Source organism: Cynara cardunculus (genome assembly GCF_001531365.2).
Source record: "Cynara cardunculus var. scolymus isolate 2C chromosome LG 3, CcrdV1, whole genome shotgun sequence".
Lineage (NCBI taxonomy): Eukaryota > Viridiplantae > Streptophyta > Magnoliopsida > Asterales > Asteraceae > Cynara > Cynara cardunculus.
Genome location: NC_037530.1, coordinates 33,620,259 through 33,645,192, shown reverse-complemented (window position 1 = coordinate 33,645,192; position 24,934 = coordinate 33,620,259). Strand labels below are relative to the sequence as shown.

The window sequence follows — 24,934 nt, the reverse complement described above, 5'->3', positions numbered from 1 at the left end:
TTTATTATTTTTTCTATTTATTTAATTAATATATAGCATAAAAATAAGAGGTTTATATTAAATCTTACGAATTTAAATAGAAAAATAAAGTTGTCATTTAATTAAACTCAAATTACAGATAGAAATTCAAATTTCATTTAATTTAGTTTGTAGCTTTATTATTATATTGATTCCATTTTTGGTTTATATGAATTATTGTTATTAAAATATACAACATAAACCTAATAACCAATAATGTACACACTCATAATGTGTATTTTTTATTTGTAATTTGATAATAAGATCATAAAAAATGTGATGTATTGTATTTTAATAAGTGACCGTTTTTTAAAATCTTTACTTTAAAATATGAGAATGGTACTTGTATAATGCAATTAGATACATCTCGATATTAATGTTTTGTTTTATATTTTTTTTGTCTCGGTCAATGTTATAATATGATCTTATGTAATTTTGAAAAAATGATAATTTTATATTTTTAAATAAAATATAAATATAAAGATATATTATTAAAAAATGTAAAAAGAATATTGATATTGGAACCAAACTTACTATTTAATTTTTTTTGAGTATTTCTTTAATTCATTTTTTGGTTTGATAATATAATTTTTATTAAGTATTTTGTTAGAACTTAATGATTATTCTAATTATATTTTAGATTTTTTATATTTAAAATGATATGTTTATCTTGTATTTGATTATGTTTATTTGCAGTTAGTTACAYGAATTCAAACATGAAGCTTTAATAAGTTGTATTTACGCACAATTTACTTATGATATTGAATTTTAAGTAATATGCATCAATAAACAATATTTCGTTCATAAAAAATGATTTTTGAGAATTTTTGTTAAATATTTTAAGAGTTCATTTAATAGGATTAAATTTTTGTTAACTTCACATCGGTTTGTCGTGTTTTTAAATGACGAGTAAACGAAAAAGTTCCACATCATTATATAAAACTTGAATTATTTTTTTATCTAAGTAAAAATTCCCTTGTCATGATTTATTTTTAAATGGTTTAGTTTTTAAACTATTTTTTTGAATGAAACAATTATTAAATTTTTACGATTTGAATGATTAAGACTATAATTTTTTTTTTAAATAAATAAACCATTGAACGGTTACTAATCGGTTAATATAATTTTTTTGGGTTAAAAGAATGTAGATAACCAAATTTTAAAAGTATCATGGTTTATTTATTAAAAAAATGTTCAAAGACTTAATCAATCAAAATGAGAAAATTTAATGATTTTTTTCATTCAACAAGAAAAGTTTAATGATTTTTTCAGACAAAAAATAGTTTAGAAACTTAATCATTTAAAATGAAAAAATTGTTGGGTTTTTCGTCCATATAATTTGGAAATTATGATTTTCATCTTTATAGTTTATAAATTTTATTGTTTTCATCCCTCAGACTAAATATGTCAAAAACCATCCAGTAACTTAGACGGTATTTTAATCTCTTTTTTTTGTTCTTGATTTATAAATATAATTTTCTATTTCTTTTTTGGTATTTTAGTCTTTTTTGATTTAATAAAATTAATTGAAAAAATATATTAATTTGTTATTGTTTATGATGCAATAATTAAATATATTTAATACAATCAATTTATTTATTTTACATTTTTTGTCATTATTACTTATAGGTTCTTTTGGTCATTGAAGAAAAAAGAAAAATTAAAATACTATTATGTGAGAGTTACTTAACGACTTGTACTTAAATGATTTGGTGCTAAAAATCGAACTAATAAGAAAAATCAATACTATAATGACAAGAAATATGAAAAAACAAAATGTATGAATAATATTTAATTATTTTATCATAAACAATAAGAAAACAATATAATTTTTTATGTATTATCTTTTTATCAAAAAAATATATAGTTTTATTAAAATCAAAAAGACTAAAATACCAAAAAGATATTTAATAGACCCAAAATAAAAAGACTAAAATACCCCCAAGTTAAATGGATGATTTTTTTTATAGATTTAGTCCGAGTGTCCAACCTGTCATTTGTACCCAAAATAAAAAAACTAAAATACCCCTAAGTTAAATGGATGATTTTTAATAGATTTAGTCCGAATGACAAAAGGAGAAATAGATTACGAATCATAAGATTCATTGTCCAACCTGTCATTTGTATCCAAAATAAAAAGACTAAAATACCCCTAAATTAAATGGATGATTTTTAATAGATTTAGTGACGAAAGGAGAAATAGATTATGAATCATAAGATTCATCGTCCAACCTATCAGAAGGCCAATCATAGAAGTTTATTCCTTGATTTAAAACCCAAAAAACAGTTATAAATAGTGCAAATAGCTAACACGGTAAAAATTTATAAGCTTGATTTAAAACCCAAGTTTTTATATCCCAAATAAAGACCATAAGGTCCAAAACACTTACGATGATGAAAGCGGAACACAAATGTAGACCACAATTCCATGTTATAGAGTTAAGTTAAAGATCAATGGCCAATGAGTTCAACCAACCTTGATTTATAGTTCAAGACCCACGATAATCATAGTTATTATACTCATTCGCTAGAAATTACACCATGTGGTCAATGACTAGTATCCGGCTCCAAGAGTCCGTACCAAATTTCCCTCGGTGACCCAATACCTATTTCTAGTTACGAATGGAAAGTCCATCCTATTTTTAAATAAAGACCGACTCTTGTGCAGATGGATCCATTTGCATTAGTCTAATATTTGTTACAATTAAAAAGTGGACAACTATAATCATACATATAATTCTCATCATTCAAACGTCCTCGAAAAATCGTTTTAACACAAGATTTACCAGATAGGACAAAGTCCTCGTAATTTTCAGTAAACTCTTTTCTTACCTAAACACAATATCACATTCATCATCTTTTCCAAAAGTTCACAAGTTCAAGAATAATCTTGATCTACAAGAAATAATACTTCTTTTTTAAAAGTGTATCCATTTTCCATGGAATACTTTCAAATATTTAAAAATCAAGGATAAACATAAAACACCTAAATCAAGTCCCACAATGACATGTATGTTCCTAAAACACATTTTTATAGCACATGTTCACTTGCAAAAAGTGCAAAAACCCTCAAATCTCCCAAAATTGGTCAAAATCCACAAATATGTAAAACACATTATGATGACTGTTTTAGGAGACTAAAATGAAGCATTTTGACATGTATAAATAAAGTTAGGATGAACTCACATTGCTTGATTTTGGTTTAAAAACCTAAATACCAAGAAAACCCTAGAAATGGTGGTGAGATCTTGAAGCTTGAACTCTAAGCTTGAATCCTTAGCTTTAATGATGGAAACCCTTTTGAAATCTATAAGGAAATGGCCTTTAATGCTTCTCAAAACTGAAATAAATGAGGTAGATGAAGAGAGAAGTGGAAGAGAGAGGCGTAGGAGAAATAAATGAAGTCTTTCACCAAAATCGGGCATTAAATTCTGAACTGGACGTAGCCTGTGATAACCGGGTATTCAGATATAAAAGTTGGGGTATTTTTTGAAAGGTGATGATAAGTGGAGGGATTTAAGTTGTGTATGTGCTTAAATGTTTAAAATAATCCCTACCACTTAAATGTTATTATATATGAGATATTTGCTTTATCTTATGGGAGAGTGTGATTAATTATTTTAAAAACCTCCACCACCCCTTATGGTTAAAGTAAAGTATTGGATAAGATAATTATCTTATCTCATTGATTTTGGTGGAGAAAAAGAAAAGTGGGCTTTTATGTGTGTGTTTTTTTGTGTAAAGTAAACAAGTCTGTAAGGGGAAGAAGAAGCCGATTCTGTGGTTTCTACTTGAACTTCTTGTTGTGATTAATTCATCTTCATCTACGTAAACATAAGGTGAGTTTAAATTATCAATTTTCCTTATTTGGTATTTGAAATTTGAACCGTATGGTTCTTACGTGGGGATGATGATAAAATTGTTTTTGGATGCTATTTTTAGCATGACTATGAGTTTTGATATGTTTATATAATATGTGGAAATAATGATGACATATCAAGGAGAGGTGTATATTGGGATAAGAGTGGCATATCAAGGAGAGATATATACTGAGATAAATGTGACATATCAAGGAGATGTGTATACTAGGATAAGGGTGGCATAATCATGTAACCGTGAAATCTGGGTTCTTGATGAGAAGTTGTTATCGCATCTTTGTGATGCGATGACCTTGAGTTATCGCATCTGTATGATGCGAGGACTTAGGATTGCGGCATCCTATTGATGCGATAAATTGTGGTTTTGATAAAGTAAACAGTTGTTGAGAAACTAGAGGGGCTTTGGTTGGTCTTCATGTTTAACCAGACAGCCTCTAGTTGTATTTAAAATCAAAAAAAATTCAAGTGTTTAACCATTTCTTGTCTCAGAAGCTTTGGATAGACAAACCAATGGCTCTAGTTGGTAAGACCAGAAGGCCTCTAATTGACCTTGCTTCTGGTTGGCCTTGTTGGCCTTACTTTTGGTTAGACATGTTCTGGTTGGTAAGACCAGAGGGGCTCTAGTCCTTAAGAACCAGAGGAGCTCTGGTTGGTCTTGTTCTATATGATCCAAGTAATTGAGGTTCTCGTACGAGTGTGTTGTGAGGACTTGAGTTTGTCTCACCAATATGATGCGAGAAAATTGTATACATTTCTATATGATGTGATAAGTTTTACCCATGAGATATTTTTCAAGATATTGGGCATTTGAATAACTTTGAACTCAAGGTCTTCAGACTTCGTCTTCAGAATTTACATTTAGGCGCTCTTTGGGTCTTTTCTTGAAATAACTTTTAAGAATAACCTTTCAGACTTATACTTGTATGCCTGAAAAAACTCACCCAAACTCTGAAGTCTTCTTTTTCAGATCTCTGAAGATAAGTCCGTAGACTTTCATACTTGGCCCAAATTGCTATAATAAAACTTTCATGATATTTAGGACAATTTTGGTCCTAACAATTAGTATTACAAATATAGATTTATAAACTTGATTTGGTGATTTTCATCTTGTAATTGTATAAAGAGGATTTCTCACTAGACCTCAAGGTCTAACCCTCATTTTGTGTTTCAAAAATATGCATTACAGGTCGGGCCCAATCACAGAGCAAGGGGAATGAGATATTATGAAGTGTTATATTATGCTTACCTAGAATTTCGGGGCTAGCATAATCTTCTTTTGTATCTGAATGCTTGATATGTATTTATACATTGTATAGTGACTTAGTGGAAAAAGTTGTTAGCTATTTGTTAATATAGCTTTTGTACATTTGTGACCGAATGTGTGAATTTGTATTTCTTGATATTTGAAATACATGGTTATATGCAAATGTGGATCTTGATGTGTTAAATAGCCATGACTGAGCCCACTATCAAAGTCATGACGCTAGTCGCCTATGTCATTTTGGCCCAAACTCTAGTGAGTTACGCGGCTCTACTCACGGCCTAATCTCATGACTAGCCGCAGGATTTTCTATTTGGCCTACTAAGTCTAAATTTTTTGTCCTCAAAACCCATACACAAACATGAGGTTATTAACATCACATAATGAATAGGTTTATGATGGACATTGCAGTTTCTACTCAAACGTTAAACTATCATTGGAGTAGATAATACCAAGTTAAATCAAACATATGCATATAGTACTACTACTTATGAGAAGGTTATATATTTGGGGTATTATCAAATTAAATCATCAAATAAAGATAACTGAATGCAACCAAATAGCTGTTTTCTAGTTACAAATACAATATATCTATAAATAAACCAGTTATGTTTTAATTTAAGTCGGGTTCACGAAGAACACTGGCCATAATGCTTAAATGGATATGTATGATTTAGAGTGAAAATAACTAACATCAATGTATTTTACTAGACCATCAGTCAAACTGGAAGATTCCATACCATTTAACATATTCCATTCCAACCAAAAGCGTGGTAAAATTCCATTCTGATTCCTTCAAAGTCAAACTTCTTTGACATATTCCATTTCTTCAGAAAATATTTTGTGAACCAAACGCCCGCTAAGTGTGAGCAAATTCGAGATTTTCACATACCTAATGTATAAGAAGTTCAAAGTGTGAGGTGAGAGAAGGGGATGAAAATAATACTTGTACAAGCAACGTTATGTTACTAATAGAAAGGAAGACAGGTTTAAAAGGGTTGAGATGTTTTTTTTGGGGGGGGGGGGWAACAAAATTGATTTTTATTTTTGTGTAAGATTTCTTGTTTTCCACCTTGTTTTCTAAAACTACATGTCATTTTAATTGACCAGTCAGTGGATGTGTAGGTAAACCACATACCTAAATTTTGAAGTACTAAAATAAAACCACAAGGGTGGTATCTGATTGGTTTGAGCTTGACTCCAAATGTCAAAGGTATCAGAATGTCCTAAGTTCAAATCCAAGTAGGAATAAAAATCCCCTTGTGGTTACGAAGGTTCAAATGCAGTGACTCCGGGCTATCTGCAAAACAAGTGGTCGTCCTGAGATTAGTCGGCTCGCATAGCAGGTTGGATATCCAGGTTAATGAAAAAAAAAGATACTAAAATAAAAGCTTTAAAGTACATTCCATTCTCATGCAATTTGTGTTAAATTATAAACAAAGTATAGGGTTTGGTTTAGCATTTCATATTTCTTCAGGGCCTATTAAGTAATCTTCTAAAAGATCAGGGTTTTCTGAAACACCGGCTTAAATTTGCTGATCTGCTCTATTCATAATGAAACCCTAGGTTCTTGATATTGTTTCAGTCTATCCTTCATCCATCGGAACTTCTTTTGGCTCCTCGTAAGTTAATCATCACGATTTTTTGTTCTTCAATTTCTATTCGATGATTATTTAATCGAGTTATTAAGCATAAATTATGGCTGGAAATTTGTGATGCTTGTCTTAAATCTTAAGTCGTATTTCTGTTGTCTTTTGCCATCAACAACAGGTGCTTGTAAGTGAAGGAAGAATGGCGACAACCGAACAACCCAAGGTTGCTACTGAAGAAGCTAAGATTGATCTGTTTGAGGACGACGATGAGTTTGAAGAGTTTGAAATCGATCATGGTAAGCTCTCGTCCCTACCTTGGACAACAATTTTCCGAGTTTCCATACAAATTCATTCTTGTTTTTCATTCTAACGTAAGCCTCAAGTTAAAAGACGTACTCGTTTGTAAGTCGAAAGAAGTTAAAACAGGGGTAGCTGCTTTTCTTAAATTCCTGTTTGAAAGTGACTGGTTAATTCTTCAGTCTTCTTGCTTGATTAGGGAGATTTCTAGTTCTTGCAAGTCATTCATATGAATTTTTGTGATCGCAGTAGATAGAAGCCTCCTTTTGAAAATCGGCCTTACTATGAAATCAACTTCCATTTGTGGAATTGGAAACTAAGTTGGAGTTGTTCATCAGGACAATGAATATTTGGCTACCAATGTCTGGACTTTCAGGGCAGCTGCATTAGGAGTAGCAGTAGTGATATATTTTATTTCACTGATTAACTAGTAGTGGAACTCCATATATCACTTAGGAGAAGTTTTGATTTCGATCTTTGTTGTAAGCTACCTCGGAGATGACCTCATGTGATAGGATGAAGCTTAATAGGTACTGTTAACGAGCTTAGGCTCAGTTTCGGCTTAATGCAAAGGTCATTGGAGAAGCTGAAATGAGAAGTCAGAAAATTTGAGCTCTTTGTAGTGAATCATTTGGTTGATATGAGACTGTGGAATCACTGATTAGGCTTTGATAACTAAAAGGAAGAGACTCTGAGAAATTCTATATGCTCCCTAGGAAGGAACCAGTTATAATTCCATAGGAGTGAACAGGAATGATGTCTTACTTCCTAACTTTACCAAGTACCATGTCACTTAAACAGTTCATAGGTACTGTGTGTAGAATCACCTGAATAGGGAATACTATCCTACATGCAGTGATACATTTGTATTTGTTGTGAATCTCAAATTTTAGGCTAGATTTTTTCTTTTATCGATTATTTGTATCTTCATTACATTGAGCCATTGAGGGGAAGAAATATTGATGCCTCTGAACAAACTGTAGCAAACCAGGCTTCTATCATATCCTATATCATAGATAACTTGCATGCTGCTTTTGATCGTTGATCCTCTTCAGCTCTAAACTTAAATCACTTGTTAACCTAGAAGTGTAAATGGCCTGTTTTTGTAACCAGACCTTGACTATGGGACAACGATGCCACATTTTGTTTCTTCTGACGTATTTGGGCCATCTTTCCTGAAATCGAATACATAATGAAATGCACTGTCCGGGTTTCTGTTTTGGTCCATCGTGGTAGACTCCCTATGCTAGCTAGCAACCAAAACATCAACCAATTTAGCTGCATAGGTCTATCCTTTGCCAATCATACATGGTGTGTGATTGCTTGTTAACATTGAAGCTTCTATGCTGTCCATCCTGGTCCATGAAGAGTTTTTATCTGGCATAAAATCACTTAAGCTGTTTAAGTACTTGTAGTTAAAAATTGATGGAGCTGAACAAAATCACTTCAAAGTGGAAAGAAACTAGGTGGGCAGATTCTTGTTTTTGGCTGCTATTAAACAAGCCTTTGGGTCGGTACGGGTGTGTTTGGTACGCTGATGGGACTGGACGGGTAATCATTGAGGTATAATTGTGGATGGTCTTAGATTTTTAATTTCACACGAGTGGTGCTTTAGCAATTTTGTTCCTCAATTTTTGTTAGCATCATTCAATCTCTTTTGTGACATCATGTGTTGATTCATCAATCTCTTTTCTGTGCATATTTTCTAAATCATATGTATGATGATGATGGAACTGGCACAGAGTGGGATGTGAAGGAAGAAGGAAAGGAAGTAAGTCAACAATGGGAAGATGATTGGGATGATGATGATGTGAATGATGACTTCTCTCTTCAACTGAGGAGGGAACTGGAAATCAACACTGAGAAGAAGTGAATGAACTCCATTTGCAAGTGATTGGTATAAATTCTGGACTTGTGAATTTGTGGATCTCATCATCATATGCACCTTTGATTTTGCTTTCACCAAATCAAGAATTTGAATTGAAATCCTTTTCGGTTCCGTGATTTTGCTTCTTTTTGTCATGTTATATCATCACAATAAAATGAAACCATTTTTCACACAATATTAGTTTGTTTTCAAAAAATAAGAAAAATAAGAACAAGTGAGATAGGAACATTTACCCGGTAAGCGCTAAACAAGTAGTCGTCATCTTCACTCACCTGGTAAGACTTTTGGCGCTGTCAAGCGGTCTTTTCAGGTAAGATTCTCGATTCTTGTCATATTAATCTGGTAGGGTAAAATAAATTATTACGGGTTTTCATTTGTATATCATCAAAATCAGGAAATTTTGAAAACCATATCTAGGTTTTTGAATATGTGAATTTGGCTTTTTAACGTAAACAGGAAAATGAAAATCAGAAAATGTTATTTGGAGGGTGTACAAATAGACGGTGAACATTCTGAAACGTGTTACATACATCTTTATAACGTATAAAACGGGTTAATGTGGTAAAATAATGAAAAATGTCTAAAAAGACTAACAGACTTATATTTTGAATAATCGAATCCTTGGACATTTTTTTAGAATAACTAAATCCTTACATTTCTAAGACGAAATCAATTGTATATTTTCATTAATTTATTTTTTTAAAAAAAACTACATACAAATGTTGTGTCAAAATATATCAAAATTTACACTAAAATATAATATACCACAAGTAATTATATTATATTCTGGAGAAGGTTGTGTGTGAGATTTTGGGTTTTTCAACACTTGGTGCCTCTCAAACTCGTGTTAGAAACAAGCGACGTCTAATAGCACGAGCTAACGATAACCATGAACCACATTGCCAAAGAAAAGGTTGATTCGTATATATAACTTGATTTTACTTCCTCTATTTTTTTTTTAATAATATTGGGTCAGATGACTCGTAAATAGATGAAGTTGCATGTATCAACATGTAATTTGTGTACTAATTCGTTCTAGAAAGGGGCCTTACGATGAGAAAAACTGAAATCTGTATATACTTGTAAAATCAAATATGAAATTTGATACACTAGCAAAATCGAATGAGTTGCAAAATCAACAGAAATTGAACGGAGTTGCAAAAGCGAACTTAATCATTCAAAATCAGAAAATTCTTTCAATTTTTCTAAATTCTTATTCTATAAATAGATAAGATCAATAATCATATCTCCATTTCTTTTTAAATCAACAAAACAAATAAGACCGTGATGTAGCTTTTGCTTATATTCTAGCGTTAAACCATTTCACAGACAACATGAACAAATAATATTATAACCAAATTACGTGTATAACAAAACACTTTGATCTTCAACAAACCCAGTTAAAATTCCTAAATTCCCATTTTACAATCGACGTTAGAAACTCAAACGCGTTTCGTTTCTCACTAAACCACTTAGACCAAAAAACCGACACACAAATCAGCTCTTTTACGAAACAATATACACGAACTAAGGAACTCTAATGTCAAACACCGTAACTTTCGAGTCAAATCAAATTATACAAGAAATATATGGAACACCCACAAAAATCCTTATCTCAACTCCAAACCAACTTCACTAGAAAAACTAGTTTCCCCCCTTCCCATATCCACAAAAGCCCTACAAATTGGACAAGCACCAGTCTTGATGAGCCATGAATCTATGCAATCACCATGAAAACTGTGATTACAATTTGGCAAAACCTTGCATTTTTCTCCTGTTTTGAACCTTTCTAAACACACCACACATTCAAGTGATGAGCTCATAACCATGGGTTCTTGTGCTTCCAAACTGAAGTCATAAGATGGCAGATTCTTGATGTCTTCTTGAGACAAACTCCCACTTCTGCTGATGGTACCACTTCTGTGCACCAAAGTACTAGTGTTCATGCTGCCAAATGTCCTCCCAACTATGCACAAATGAATCACCACAAAAAGAGAGATACCCACAACTAATAAAACAGCTGAGATCACAATTTCAATCACCATTTTTTTGCACCTTTTTGTTGCCGGTTCTTGAAAGATGATTAAAGCATCAGCTGGAGAAGAAAGGTGTGTTTAAATATAAGTGTGCAAAGAGAGGGTCTTGAGAAGGTTGGTGGGGAAAAATATTAATATCCAAACACATGCCAATAAAAAAAAAACTTAAAACCATCCATAAGGGCGGTGTCGGATTGGTTTGAACTTGCCTCCAAAGGTTAAAAGCATCGGGAGGTCTCAGGTTCAAATCTAAGGAGGAATAAAAATCCCCTTGTGGCCATAGAGGTTCAAATGCGGTGACTCTATGTTATTTGCAAAAAAGGTGGTCGTCTTGGGATTAGTCGACTCGCATAGCGGGTTGAATATCCAGATTAATAAATAAATAAATAAAAACTTAAAACCTGAATTTTTAATATTAATATGATTTTTAAGCACTCATATATCAAATTCAGATGGGTTATAATATTTTAAGTAAAATATTAAAATTGTTTTTATGTATTTAGAAAAGAATTTCAAGAATATATATATCATGGTGGTTAGCCTTTAATTTGTTTATTTCTGACTAATTTTTATTGATTTAATAATACAAGAATAGTATTTTGTCATCATTACCATTATATTAATATTAATATTAATAATGATAATTATAATAATATAACTATTAAGAATCAATATTAGATCGTAAACGGCAATGCTTAAGGTTTTAAATAAAACCATATTCATCTGGTTTTTCGAGCATTATTAGCATTTTTTGATGTAATAAAAGCCACCAAAAATCAATTAGCGGTCAAATTATCATAAACGAATTTGTTTGATCTGGTGGCTAAATAAAATCAAGATTTTATTACGCGATTATTTTGGTATTTCAGATATTAATTATTATTGTTTTTTCTTTGTTTAAGGAAAATTTTAAACTTTAACTAAAATTATTTTCCGAATTTTGAGTTATAAAATACATGTAAATTCGGAAATGTACGAAGATAATATACTTTTTCTAAAAGTTGTAAATTATTGAAAACCTGAAAAATAATATAAATTTGACTGAAATGCATGGAAAAAACCCCCCCGAAAATATACTGAATGGAAGCTCTAAATTTAGCAGTAACCAACATACTTGGATGGTAATGCATGAATAACTGGAAATATGGATCAGTGAGCAAAACTCGTACAACAAATACGTAGAGACTAGAAACTGGAGTATACGAAAAACATGTTAGATCAAGAATTGTGATGGAAGCAAAGGGGGAGTGTTCTTCACTTTCTAATTAAAGACTCGGTGTAATGTAGAACTCGTGATTATAAATACCTCATCACGTAATCGTTCATAATCAAATCAATTTGTTTTCCAATAAACATCATTCATTGTTCTCCAAATAAACCATTTTCATATCCACTTTTGATTTGCGGATCTTCTGAATTTAATTTCCTCATTTTTGTCTACTACTTGATTATCTGTTTCCGCTCTTCGTGTTTTTTCTCTCGTTTGCTGCTTGAAAGATAATAAAATGGATACTGCTACTTTAAGAATCCTCGTAGGAGTGATCGGTTCGTTTCCTCCAAAAATGTTTCGTTCTGATTTTGTTGTTTTTTTCACGACAGAAGTCTGTCATAACAAACTTGAGATTTTGAAAAGTGTATTTGATATTAAAAAAAAAAAAAAAAACATATCTTTCATATGTAGAAATTTATTTCATATAATGAACACATTTCCCGTTTAGGTCACATTATTTCACCATCGATTGATCAACAAAAATATATTTTTTCACACTCTCATACAAGACACGAGAAATATCAGTTTTTTGTATACTGGGGTCTTAATAATTTGTTTATTATACTGTAAAAACCATAAGTTGTCAGAATTTGTTATTTTAGCTTTATAAATCCTTAATTTTTGTTTAACTTTTTTTTATCTCGGGTTTGCAATGCAGGAAACATTATATCGGGCATTCTCTTTCTCTCCCCTGTGTAATTTCTCTTTTCCTTCTTATCACCACTTTAACATGCTTAATTAACATTCTAATTATTTTTAAGTCTGTGAAAAATATATTTTTTATATCCTCCCAAAAAAAACCTGTAAAAGTTCTATTTCAGTACACAGACTTTTAATTCATGAAACTTTCATATAATTTACTGAAAAAACTACAGGCCAACATTTATGAAGATTATCAAGGCAAAATCAGTTCAAGCTTTCAAACCAGATCCATATGTTGCCACGATTCTCAATTGTGCTATGTGGGCGTTCTATGGTCTCCCAATCGTCCATCCCGACAGTCTTCTAGTCATCACAATCAATGGTGCTGGATTCGCCATTGAATGCGTTTATGTCACCATCTTCTTCATCTACTCTTCATGGGGTGGCCGTGTATGCACACAATCACTCACCTATATCTGACATTAATTTATTTTTCAAAAAAAAAAATATATATGTCTGATTTCAAATTTTTCACAATCTTACAAAATGCAGAAGAAGATCATCATCGTCCTCATCATTGAAGCAATTTTCGTAGCTGTGATTGTCGTAGTTACTTTGACATTCTTCCACACCTATGCCTCAAGATCTATGATCGTCGGATTAATTTGCATAGTTTTCAACATCCTCATGTATGCATCTCCATTGACCGTCATGGTAAGTATTACCCTTTTTTTATTCTTTTTTCGGATTATTGTTGTCAATCATACATATTATTTAAATACGACGAACTGGGAAACAGAAAATGGTGATCAAGACAAAAAGCGTCAAGTACATGCCACTTCCCTTGGCTGTTGCTAGCTTCTTGAACGGAATTGTGTGGGTTATCTATGCTCTCCTCCAATTCGATCCCTACATCTTGGTAACTTACAATCGTTTCATATCCACATATTTACATTTCTTTTTAATTTTATGACATTATGCACGTCTTATTTCTTGAAACTTCCTCACACGAACAGGTTCCAAATGCATTGGGAACAATCTCAGCAATTATTCAACTCGTGTTGTATGCCACCTACTACAGCACCACCAACTGGGACGAAGATGAACCCAGTGAGGTTCAAATGTCCGCATCCACCAATGCCTAAGCATCAAGGACGAGCATTTACAATAATAACCATCAGTGTATCTGTCTGCCACATGCTCTTGTATGCATGCTTGGGTAGCTTTTCGGTTTATGTTACTTAAGACATAAGATGTAGGGTGAGACTGAGAATCGTTGTAATTGTGCACTTGTTTTTGTATCCCCGCCCTACACATTTTGTTCACAGGGTTTTTCGAGATTGAGAATTCATGTTCTAGAAGGATAGAAGATCGATTGATATGAAATAAAAGAATTTGTTTGGTTTTATTGTCGATTATGAGTTTAAGCCTTTACTTTTTGGCTTTCTTTACAAAACATTTATTCAAATACTTTTTTACACTTGAAACTTCATAGCAAAATACTGTTGAGGTAACCTTCACAGTGTTTTTCTTGTGAAGGTTCAATTTATTTTTATCTTCATAGTATTTTACTGTAAAGTTTCAAATGTAAAAATATGGTCTCACGAAAACAATATGGTTTTGAGTGAACCCAAGATATAAGATGTATATGTATGTATATATATAATTTTGATTCATGTTAATAATAATCCATGTAAATTGGTAGAAGGGTAAAAATCCAAAAACATTCTTTTTTAGTAAATTTCCCTTAAAAAGGATGGTTTTTTTTTAACTTTATATAAATTCATGATATATAACAGTTATAAAAGTTAAGGACATTCTTTTTTAAAACCCATGAAATTATGATAACCTTGAAACTTGTCCATCATGTGTAATTTCATATGATATTTTTTTCCATCTAAAACTAGAATTTAAAATATTGATTAACATATATTTGTTTCACAATGTCTCTGCTTCACAATGTGAAACTTTTTGGAGTGTTTGTGAAACATAAAATGCACGCATATTGTGAACTGAGTACATATGAAACAAATATATGTAAATCAGTACATTAACTATATCTAGATAAAAAAAAATCATATGAAATAACACATGAGACACAAATTCTCAAGATTATCACAGTTTTTATAGGTGTTCCAGCTCCTAAAAGTTAAATTCACAAAAAAGATATAACTAATTTTTGGAAATGAATGAACTAAGGGGCCGTTTACCAAACACTTATCCGGTAAGTGCTTACCGGTAAAATTTAACACTATTAATTACTTACCGGTAAGATTTTAATCCATCAAAACGACATTGTATGCAACAATTCACCCGGTAAGCACTTATCGTGTAAGAGTCGTCGTCCTCACTTACCAGGTAAGACTCATGGTCCTTCTCTCACCCTTACCGGGAAAGATTCTTAGTCCTTACCATATTCATCCGGTGAGGTAATCTGACTTGGTAAGTGCTTACTCGAGTAAGTGTTTGGTAAACGGCCCCTAAGATTATAACATATAATGTAATATGATTTAATTAAGAGAGTTATTATTTTATGTTTTATGTTTTATCATTTGTTTAGCTATAATAGAGATGTAAATAAAGCAAAAATGAATAAAATATCTATTAATATTATCAAATGAGAACAAAATATGCAAATCTTATATCAATGCAATTAAATAAATTCCCTACTAACCTATTAATTATATTTATATCTAAATATATTTATTTAAAACCCCCATAAATATCAAAGAAATGTGAAAAACAACCATTAGGGTGCGTTTGGTGCGCAGACAGGACAGGACAGGATAGGATAGGACAGAACAGGACAAGACAATACAGGACATGACAGTTGTTCAACGTTTGGTAAGACAGGACAGGACATGACAGAACTGATTAAAATGACTAATTTACCCCTAACGTTATTTTGCTTCTGTACTAAGTTAAAACATATGCAAAACAGTTTCCCAAGAACTTGTTACTGTCCTTAGCTCGACAGAACTGATGGGTATTCAAGACGGTCCATGAATCCAACAAAAGCTTCATAACTTGACCTAATTCGAAACACAAAAGCACAAAATAGAGGCAAATAACAAACATTCTATATTTTTATCCAATTCATATGCTAATGATCAAGAGATGCGAATCGGAAACTATGGCAACGTCTCAAAAACGAAGAACACAGGCAAGCATCACTATGAAGTAGAAAACAGCAAAATCGAAATCGAAAAGATGCTAATCCAAATAACTCATAGAACATCATAAAAAAACGAACATTAAACATCATCGAAACGTATTGGCATCAGAACAGTTCACATATCGATTAAAACGAAAAACACAATCGAAATCGAAGAACCCATTGCCCTTGCTGTTTCAGATATAGTTATGCAAATAGAAGTAGAAAACAGCAAAATCGAAAGTTCAGGCCGATTGGTGCTGTCGATTACCTGAGAGTATGGAGAAAGGAGAAAAGTCGAACGACTGGTGCTGTCGATTTGTGAAGGGGAACGACTCTGTCCAGGCCGCCGGCCGCCGATTGATGAAGGATACGGTGGAAGATGGAGGCGACGATGTGAAGATGGAGGCGAGTCAGGCGACGATGTGAAGATGGAGGGTAGAGAGGTCAAATGTTCCTTGTTCTAGTTAGTTCCATGGGGGGAAGGGTGGACAACCGTGTCCTACCCGTGTCTTACCTTGTTCTAGTTAGTCCTACATAAAACCACACCAAACATGGGACAAATGTGTTTTGTCCAGTCCTGTCCCACCCTGTTCTGCTTACCAAACGCACCCTTACTGGACAAAATTTCATGATATGTAACACCCTAAGATCATATTTGAATATAAACATATATTTTCATATATCATGAAATATAATTTACACAACTCGCTGTTTAAACAACTATTCAGAGTTCCTAGAGCTCCTTGTAAGGCTTAACCCCTCACGTGCGAAATTATAGAAGATCCCCTTTAAGATCAAACAATTCCATACACTAACTATAAAGGCTACATTACAATTAGCTACCAAATTTTTTCATAAAATCTTTGTACAACACTTGAATACATAACAAGTATTCTAATACAAAAGAATAACATGTTAGTCTATTCTTCCATGCAAGTATAAATACAACACTTCACAATTTCTCTTTTCCCTTGTCATTTGGTTGAGTCTGACTTGTAATGCACATTTTTAAAACGTAAAATGAGGGTTAGACCTTGAGATCTAGTGAAAAATCAATTTGATGCTATTGCAGGGTGAATAATCACCAAATCACATTCATGAACTCATATTTATAATAATAACAAATACACATCATTTTAATATAACGAACCTCATTTATCGCATCAAAATAGCCAAATAACTAGATAAATACATTCTGAGTGAACATGTCGCATCATATAGATGAATGTATAATTTTCTCGCATCACATGGTTGAGACAACCTCATCTCCTTGCAACCCTCATTTCATCGCATCATACTAGTGCGATGAACCCAACTTGTCGCATCACACGGTGTGATAAGTCAACTTGTCGCATCCTTCCTCGCATCATATAGGTGCGATAAACACTTCTTATTGCATCAATAGAATGCGAAAACTCTAAGTTATCGCATCACACAGATGCGACAACTTCCAGTCATCGCATCATAAGGATGCGATAATAATGAATGTTTTGATCAAAAACCCATATTTTATAACTCATGATTTTGCCACCCTTATCCTGGTATATATCGCTCATTGATGTCACCCTTATCCAGTATACACCTCTTCTTGATATGTCAGCCTTATAACCAAAATATACATTTCATTGATATGTCACCCTTATTCCAACACATGATATAAACATTTCAAAGTCTCACAATTATGGCATCCAAAACAGTTGTATAACAACTATTCATATAAAGAATCATATGGTTCTACATCAAATTTCCAAATAAGGAAAGTTTGTAAAATTAAACCCACCTTATATAATCTACGTAGAAGAAGATATGAAGATCAATGACAATAAATCCAGGTAACAACACATAATCAATTTCTTCTTATTCTCTTTTTTGCTTCTGTTTCCTTCGGACTCCAGAAAACACACACACATAAACCTTTTTCACCAAATTTCCTTTTAAATCTCATATCATCCCAATGAGTTAAATAAATTTATCTCATATTATCATGTAATAAAACAAAGAGGCGGTGAGTTAATTTTAAATGATTTTAAGCATAATAACAAATTTAACCCCTCAACTTATCATCACTTCTCAAAAGTAACCACGAGCTTTATGATCAATTAACCGGTTATCATATTATCCTCCTCTCAGAAGAATTTTGTCTAGGAATTCATTCAATCAAATAACTGAGGATATTTTGATCTCATTTTCGATTCCAGCTCATAATGTAGCTTCTAAACCCTTATGAAAACGCCACTGTACTTTCACTAGACTGATTTCTATATTTCTCAAAACTTTTGTCTTCGGATCAGTGACGATCTCAGGGGTATCCATGAAGTTCAGCTTACTATCAACTTATACCTCAAGTATTGATATTGTCAAATTCGGATCGGCTAAACACTTTCGCAGGTTTGCATGGTTTTTATGAATCGGACGGTTTGTAATATAACCCCTCTCTCTCTCTCTCTCTCTCTCTCTATATATATATATATATATATATATAGGGTCGGATTCACGTGAGACCAAAGGTTTTTCGTGAGACCCGTAAGACCAGTTTATGTTTATTGATCAATTTTATAAGCTAATGGTCTAAATATGTACGGTGACAATTTTGTGATTATTGAGAAGTCTCGTGGCAATTTTGTGATTATGAATGTACAGATTGTAGATCTAATCCAAGGGTTGAGAACTAATCTTACAGGCCTCACGAAAAACCTTTGGTCTCACATGATCCCAAGTCTCTCTCTCTCTCTCTCTCTCTCTCTCTCTCTATATATATATATATATATATATATAAGGACACGTTCAAATGAAAAGCGTGCATTTCTAAGAAACCGTGTAAACAAATTTCGACTAATAGGAAAATTTCATTTTTTTCTAATTAAATTTAATCAATAAGGGTATTTAGGTAATTTACAATATTTTCTATTAAATATGAAAGTTATTAATAAATCTTAATTAAGGAAACGTAACAAAGGAAATTGTATAAATGGTAACATTTAAATATTTAATTATATTATAATATTAAAAATTTGAATTTGATATATTGTTATGAGATTGAATCTGCAAACGGGTCTTGAAGATTGAATTACATTATGGAATGAAATCGTAAATTATGGTTCAAATTAAAAAAATAATGTTAATGAAACATGTTTCATGAAGGTGAAACTGGTTCATGTTATAATTGATTCATGAGTAATATGAAATCGTTTCATGGTGAACCACGTTTCAGTGATGGTGTAGTTGATTCGTTTAGTAGAAAAAAATGGAACATGAAACGGGTGCATAATTTATTTGGTTCGTTATGAAATAATTGCATGATGAAACAGGTACATGATGAATCTGCTTCGTGATATTGAAGATTGTAATATGCTCCAGAATCTTGAAGATTGTAAGGAGTAAAGAAAAGAATGCATCAAATCATGAGTGAAATAAAAAAATTAATTTACATGAAACAAGTTTCATGAAGGTGAAACTGGTTCATGGCGTAATTGAACAATGAGTGGTGAACTGTTTTCATGGTGAAACCCGTTTCAGTGATGGTGTAGGTGATCCATTCAGTAGATAAAATGAAAAATGAAACGGGTGCATAATGTAGGTGGTTCGATGAAATAATTGTAAGATGAAAAATAAATTAGTTTCATTAATAATAATAAATGTTAACGTAAAAATAATAAATTACTTTACAAAAAATAGATTAGTTTCATTAATAATATGATATACATGATATAGTTTCCTTGAATAAATGAATATTTGGTTTTACCTTTTTTGCCCTTATCAGTATTATAAAATGTATTTTCAATTTTTTTTATTTTTAATTTCTTTAAATAACCTTGATTAATATAAACCATTGATCAAGAAAATGGATGGGTAAAATTGGTTTACACAAATGGAGACAGTTTTTATTTGATCACTCCTTTCTATATATATATATATATATATATATATATATATATATATATATTTATAAGATCAATGGTATTTTATAGTTTTTAAATGACGTTTCTTTAAATAAGGATTTTTTTTTTTAACTTTAATATGTTATTGTTTTTGGAAGAGAGAATGAAATGAGTTGTGATTTGGTGGGGTCAAATATAAGTGTGTCTACAATCACATGAAATGAAAAACATAAAGCTTTAATTACATCCTTCACAGTCTACAAACATCAAGCATCTAACATTTTCCCAGTTTCAGGAATCTATTAAATATTTCTTACTTCTTTGCAAAAGCGGGTCGGATCTTTGGACATTCAAATATTAATCCAAGTTTTACGGCCCGCGGTGCTTACGGAAGCAGAGACAACCCTGAGCTTCATCACCTGGGATCATACCTCCGCCTTTCGATGTATCAATCGCCTCCAACATGCTCACAACCTCCTCCATTTCTGGTCGCTTGTCGGGGTTCGCGTCCCAGCATCGCTTCATTACGTTCGCAAGAGAACTTGGGCAACATCTTGGCATATCCGGCCTTAGATTCTGCACGTTTTTACCACTTTTAGACCAACTAAACCACCCACAAATCGTAAATAACCAACTACTCGTGAATAATTCCTGCTCAATGAATATTATTTATCATGCATTTTCATTTTCAATATTTATTATAATATTCATCATGAATAATTCATGAAGCGCTGATCTTTATGTATGCTACAACGAACAAAAACTTGTTTCCTCTTTGTCCACCAATCACATATCATATTTTTTTTATTGAAAAGAGAGAATCAAAATATTAATAAAATAATATAATGATATGTATTTACATGATTGGCCGAGATTGTACCTGGCGAACGACAGCAGAAGTTACTTCTGAAAAACTAAGGTCCGGGTACGGCATATCACAACAATATATTTCCCACAAACAGATGCCAAAACTGTACACGTCGCATTTCCTATTATACGGATTGCCATTCAGGACCTGGAATTTGTTTACAAAACACGTGCTACATCCGATTAACGGTCCATGATGACATAAAACAAAAAAGATGCTGATACGGGGTATGACTTTTTGACTTCATATAAGATTTGGGAGCCATACCTCGGGGGCCATATAGCCAAGGGTCCCAGTTTCGCCAGTCATGTCATTTGGGTTGGAGGCTTCAACACGAGCAACCCCAAAATCAGCGATTTTAACAGTTCTGGTTTTGTCCAACAACATATTTTCGGTCTTCACGTCTCTATGTACGATCTTTTGAGAGTGCAGGTAACTTAACCTAGTAAAAAGTCAATAATTAAAGATGCAATCTTTTGAGTATTACAGCACTTAAAGATAAAGTCCGTTTAGCGGAGTCTAATTTTCAACTTAAAGTGACATAAAATTCTTCGAGTATTAGTGAAAATTGTGATGCCCACATTAATACTGTATAACAACGCTATAAATCGGACGTTTTTGTATTGAATTAAAAAGCCAATAGTACAAATTAGAACATAAAGATTTAGGAGGGCATACCCTCTTGCAAGATCGAGTGCCATTTGGACAACTACTTTAAAAGCCAGCTTCTTTCTGCGGTTCTTTATGAGGTAAGACTTCAAATTACCCCCGGGAAGATACTCTACCACAACACAACAAATGTTGCTTGGCATCCCAATTTGACCACTTTCGGTTTGTATCTGGAGCTCTGACGAACCCATTGTTGCCCCTATGAACTGCATTACACCATTGTTTCTTATAGTTAGCATCAGCAAGTATTCACTATATCCAACTTCTACTAAAGCTATTCCCATCATTGGCCATTATGAATTCAAAATTCATTTAACTGTTCGTTTCAACTCCCCTAGACTCAACCATCATTTCTATCGACTTTATGGCAGTTTGCTTTTTGGTTTTATCAGAATCTCTGTTAACTAGATGTCGATTTAAATTTCTTTTTTGGGCATACTTTCTATGTTTGGGTGAGATGGAAGGTAAAGCAGAGGGAGGCCTAAGTGTTCGGGTGGTCAACCATAAGTCCATAATTGCTCTTGACTTCTTGTTGGTTTTACCAGAACTTCTGTCGACGTTATGCCAGTTGAATTTCTAGTTTGGGCATACTTACTTTGTGGGAAGGTAAAAGAGAGGAAGGCCTAGGTTGTTTGGGTTTGAGCACCGTAGACACTCGGGTAATCATGATACATTCTTGCCAACTTCCGCTACATTGTGGATTTGACTCCCATATTCTGGATTATGACCAAGAATAGAAATATAAATGATCTATAAAATCCTTAGAATGAGGCATTGTAAAGCAAAATCTAATCTTAAACTATTTGGCGTCCTACACGCGCCTATTATGTTTCCTTATAACATTTTGTATACAAGTTAAATTACATTGTTACTTTCTTCCATATCGACTATATCTTTAAACAGCAAGAGACCTCCCAAGCAACCAGAAAAGGTTGTGAAAGTCATGGTGTGTATCAGATAGACCACCACTTTCCTTCTATTGAATAGACTGGGAGAAGAGTATATGAGATCTACACATACTCGTGTTTCTTTTCTTTTCCCCAAAAATAACAATCAAACCAAACGGGCCTGGTATATCCCACTTGGAGGCGGGGTATGGAGAGGGTAAGATGTAAGCAGACCTGACCTCTTAAAACCCCCGGCTTATGGAAAAGATAAAAGCATGTAAGCTTAAATTTTGAAAAGCTTGATAATAAGATTTAAGTGATAGTACTTGCATGTCTTTTTATCTAGAGTTCCCACTGCTACATTTTTGGAGGGTAACAAGATTTTCTCAAGCATGTTTTGGTATTAGATACGTCATACATAGGTGGCATTTATGTTATGCCTTTTTAGGATCCTCTAAATAGACATATCGACCCACTTTGTCGTGTATGCTGCAAATACGATCCTTGAGGCACCATAAAAGTCGAGGTGTAGTTAGATATCTGTAAAGAAGATATAGTTTTCTATCTAAGCGAACTACACGATGACAAATTTAAGTAAGATCATAACTTGGCATATGGAAAGATTTGAACCTAGAAAACCCCTCAAAGAGTAAACATAAGCCAACCAAACTTATATATAAACACGACAACAAAGTCACCAAATTCTGATCCTTATCAACATGTTGGGTTTGTATGATTATTTTCAAGATGAAAGTATGTATATTATGACCTTAGTGACATTAGGATGATCAAGCTTATGCCACACCACCACTTCTTGCGTAAACGCTGCCCTAAGCGATTGTATTTCAACCTCCGTTCTGTGGCCTTCTTCCCCCCAATCCAGCAGTTTCACTAACAAGATCAAACAATAAAGGAGAATTTAGTCGATTAGATTACGTTGTACAAACAACCACCCTGCGTAAGCCGTCTCCATTCCATAATCATTCGAATAAATTTCTAAAACAACCATAATGATAATACCCCTAAAGAAGAGAAACCCACAATTCAAAAGTCTTGAATTGTGTTAGATTGTCGAGAATTAAGATCATAAAGCACAATTGGGATCATAATTTGTAACCCTAATTTCAAAGAATGGAATAATTATTGGGGAAGAAAAATACAGGTTGGATCACATGAAAGTCGGAAGCACAAGAAGATCATCAGTAATAGTTACTGGAAGCACCTGCAAAAAAGTCAAACGTTCTCCGTGTAGGTCACGGATTTCATGTTGACCATTTTCACTTTTACAATTACACAGCCATTAGCCACCGCCGGGCACCTACCACCGTCATGGCGTCATCCGTAACCCCCGACCCCCTTTTTCCCCCAATCAGTCGACATTAAAAATTAAATAACGTAAATAGGCAAAAACCCATTACGATTTCAAGCTCATAAATACTGCAACTGCTTGTTATTTATTAACAATAACAAATTAAAGTCGGAGGAATCAAAATTACCGTTGTCTTACGATATTCAATGTCAGAAATTTGCAAATGTGCATCATAAAACGTAGAATTTGAAGTCAAACCAGGAAATTAAATTCAACAAAATAACTGTATAGGTGCAGAGAAGTAGGATTAAGTAAGGGAAGACTGACCGGCGACGTCCATGCCGTCGTAGATGCCACGATGGACGGTGCCAAATGTACCACGAGCAAGAACAGTTTTGATGATGAGCTTAGAAGGATCGATCTCCCACTCCTGTCTCTCTATCTTACTAGTTGCGGTAGGCAATGGTCTGACGACGTTGGTGGTGGCAGCGGCGGCGGAATCTTCAAAGTCCGGCTGCTTCTTTTTGTTCTTCTCCATAGTCCATACTTTGCTGAGATGGCGCTCAAGCTGTTCATCCAAGCTCTTTAGATCAATCTGATCTGCCCTTACAAACCCATCATTACTGTTGTTCTCCTTCATCTCTTCCAATCGGCGATGCTGATACAAAGCAGCAGTGAAATTGGGTGTTTTTTGTGGGTAAATCAAAATCAATTTTGTTTATAGTTACGGCTACGGGTACGAGGGAGGCCATCCACCATTATTCTTTTCCGGATATGTACAAGTACCCACACACCTTTTTCTCTTTTTCATGTATTTATCTTATTTTTTTAATTAAATTAAATACAAATTTTTATTGTTTTTCTTGAAAAAATAACTAATAAAATATTTCATTATTTAATTAATAAATATATTTTTAATAAAATATGCCATTATTGATTAAATTACTAATGAAATACTTTATAAATATTAACTAAAAACGTTATTAAGTTAAGAATTCTTAATTGTTAATTATGTAATAGTTATTTCGTAATTGTGCATTAATTTTATATTTAATGGATTCTTCAAAGTAAAAAAAAAAAGTGAAATTCTTTAAATTTAGAGAACTTCCGAAATAATTATTTTAAGAGAAAATTATTATTTTTATATTCCATCAATAAAAAACTTGAAATTAAATGTTTAAGAGAAAGAAAACAATACCTTACTCATTTTATAAATTGCAACGTTAATTATATAATTAAAATATATAATATATTTAATAAGATATTATTTAGGCATGGTGATTT

General features: G+C 32.7%; 3 protein-coding genes across 3 annotated transcripts; 2 read left to right on the top strand and 1 right to left on the bottom strand.

The window, feature by feature from the left end:
* The first annotated feature begins 6,713 nt into the window (after window positions 1-6,713).
* On the top strand, window positions 6,714-9,067 carry LOC112509786 (protein DELETION OF SUV3 SUPPRESSOR 1(I)-like). Its single transcript, XM_025114938.1, has 3 exons — window positions 6,714-6,779; window positions 6,928-7,045; window positions 8,789-9,067. The coding sequence occupies exons 2-3, from the start codon at window positions 6,949-6,951 to the stop codon at window positions 8,917-8,919; spliced, it is 228 nt and encodes a 75-aa protein (XP_024970706.1). The 5' UTR covers window positions 6,714-6,779; window positions 6,928-6,948; the 3' UTR covers window positions 8,920-9,067.
* A 3,408-nt stretch (window positions 9,068-12,475) lies between these two features.
* On the top strand, window positions 12,476-14,027 carry LOC112508894 (bidirectional sugar transporter SWEET5-like). Its single transcript, XM_025113724.1, has 6 exons — window positions 12,476-12,515; window positions 12,899-12,935; window positions 13,116-13,332; window positions 13,435-13,596; window positions 13,682-13,801; window positions 13,899-14,027. The coding sequence occupies exons 1-6, from the start codon at window positions 12,476-12,478 to the stop codon at window positions 14,025-14,027; spliced, it is 705 nt and encodes a 234-aa protein (XP_024969492.1).
* Window positions 14,028-20,081: 6,054 nt separating this feature from the next.
* On the bottom strand, window positions 20,082-24,438 carry LOC112508893 (serine/threonine-protein kinase STY13-like). The gene is made up of 6 exons (XM_025113723.1): window positions 23,978-24,438; window positions 23,111-23,232; window positions 21,464-21,660; window positions 21,053-21,227; window positions 20,798-20,932; window positions 20,082-20,493 (listed from the first exon to the last, which is right to left on the bottom strand). Exons 1-6 carry the CDS (start codon window positions 24,288-24,290, stop codon window positions 20,287-20,289), a joined length of 1,149 nt encoding a protein of 382 aa, XP_024969491.1. The 5' UTR covers window positions 24,291-24,438; the 3' UTR covers window positions 20,082-20,286.
* Window positions 24,439-24,934: the final 496 nt, after the last annotated feature.

Excerpts from the sequence above, each read along its gene's own strand:
- LOC112509786 (XM_025114938.1), top strand. The coding sequence starts at position 6,949 with ATGGCGACAACCGAACAACCCAAGGTTGCTACTGAAGAAGCTAAGATT. Across the intron at positions 7,046-8,788 it reads AGAGTTTGAAATCGATCATG|AGTGGGATGTGAAGGAAGAA; the intron begins GTAAGCTCTCGT and ends GAACTGGCACAG.
- LOC112508893 (XM_025113723.1), bottom strand. The coding sequence starts at position 24,290 with ATGAAGGAGAACAACAGTAATGATGGGTTTGTAAGGGCAGATCAGATT. Across the intron at positions 21,228-21,463 it reads GCACTCGATCTTGCAAGAGG|GTTAAGTTACCTGCACTCTC; the intron begins GTATGCCCTCCT and ends ACTTTTTACTAG. Across the intron at positions 20,933-21,052 it reads TTGGCTATATGGCCCCCGAG|GTCCTGAATGGCAATCCGTA; the intron begins GTATGGCTCCCA and ends AACAAATTCCAG.
- LOC112508894 (XM_025113724.1), top strand. The coding sequence starts at position 12,476 with ATGGATACTGCTACTTTAAGAATCCTCGTAGGAGTGATCG. Across the intron at positions 12,516-12,898 it reads AATCCTCGTAGGAGTGATCG|GAAACATTATATCGGGCATT; the intron begins GTTCGTTTCCTC and ends TTTGCAATGCAG. Across the intron at positions 12,936-13,115 it reads ATTCTCTTTCTCTCCCCTGT|GCCAACATTTATGAAGATTA; the intron begins GTAATTTCTCTT and ends AAAAAACTACAG.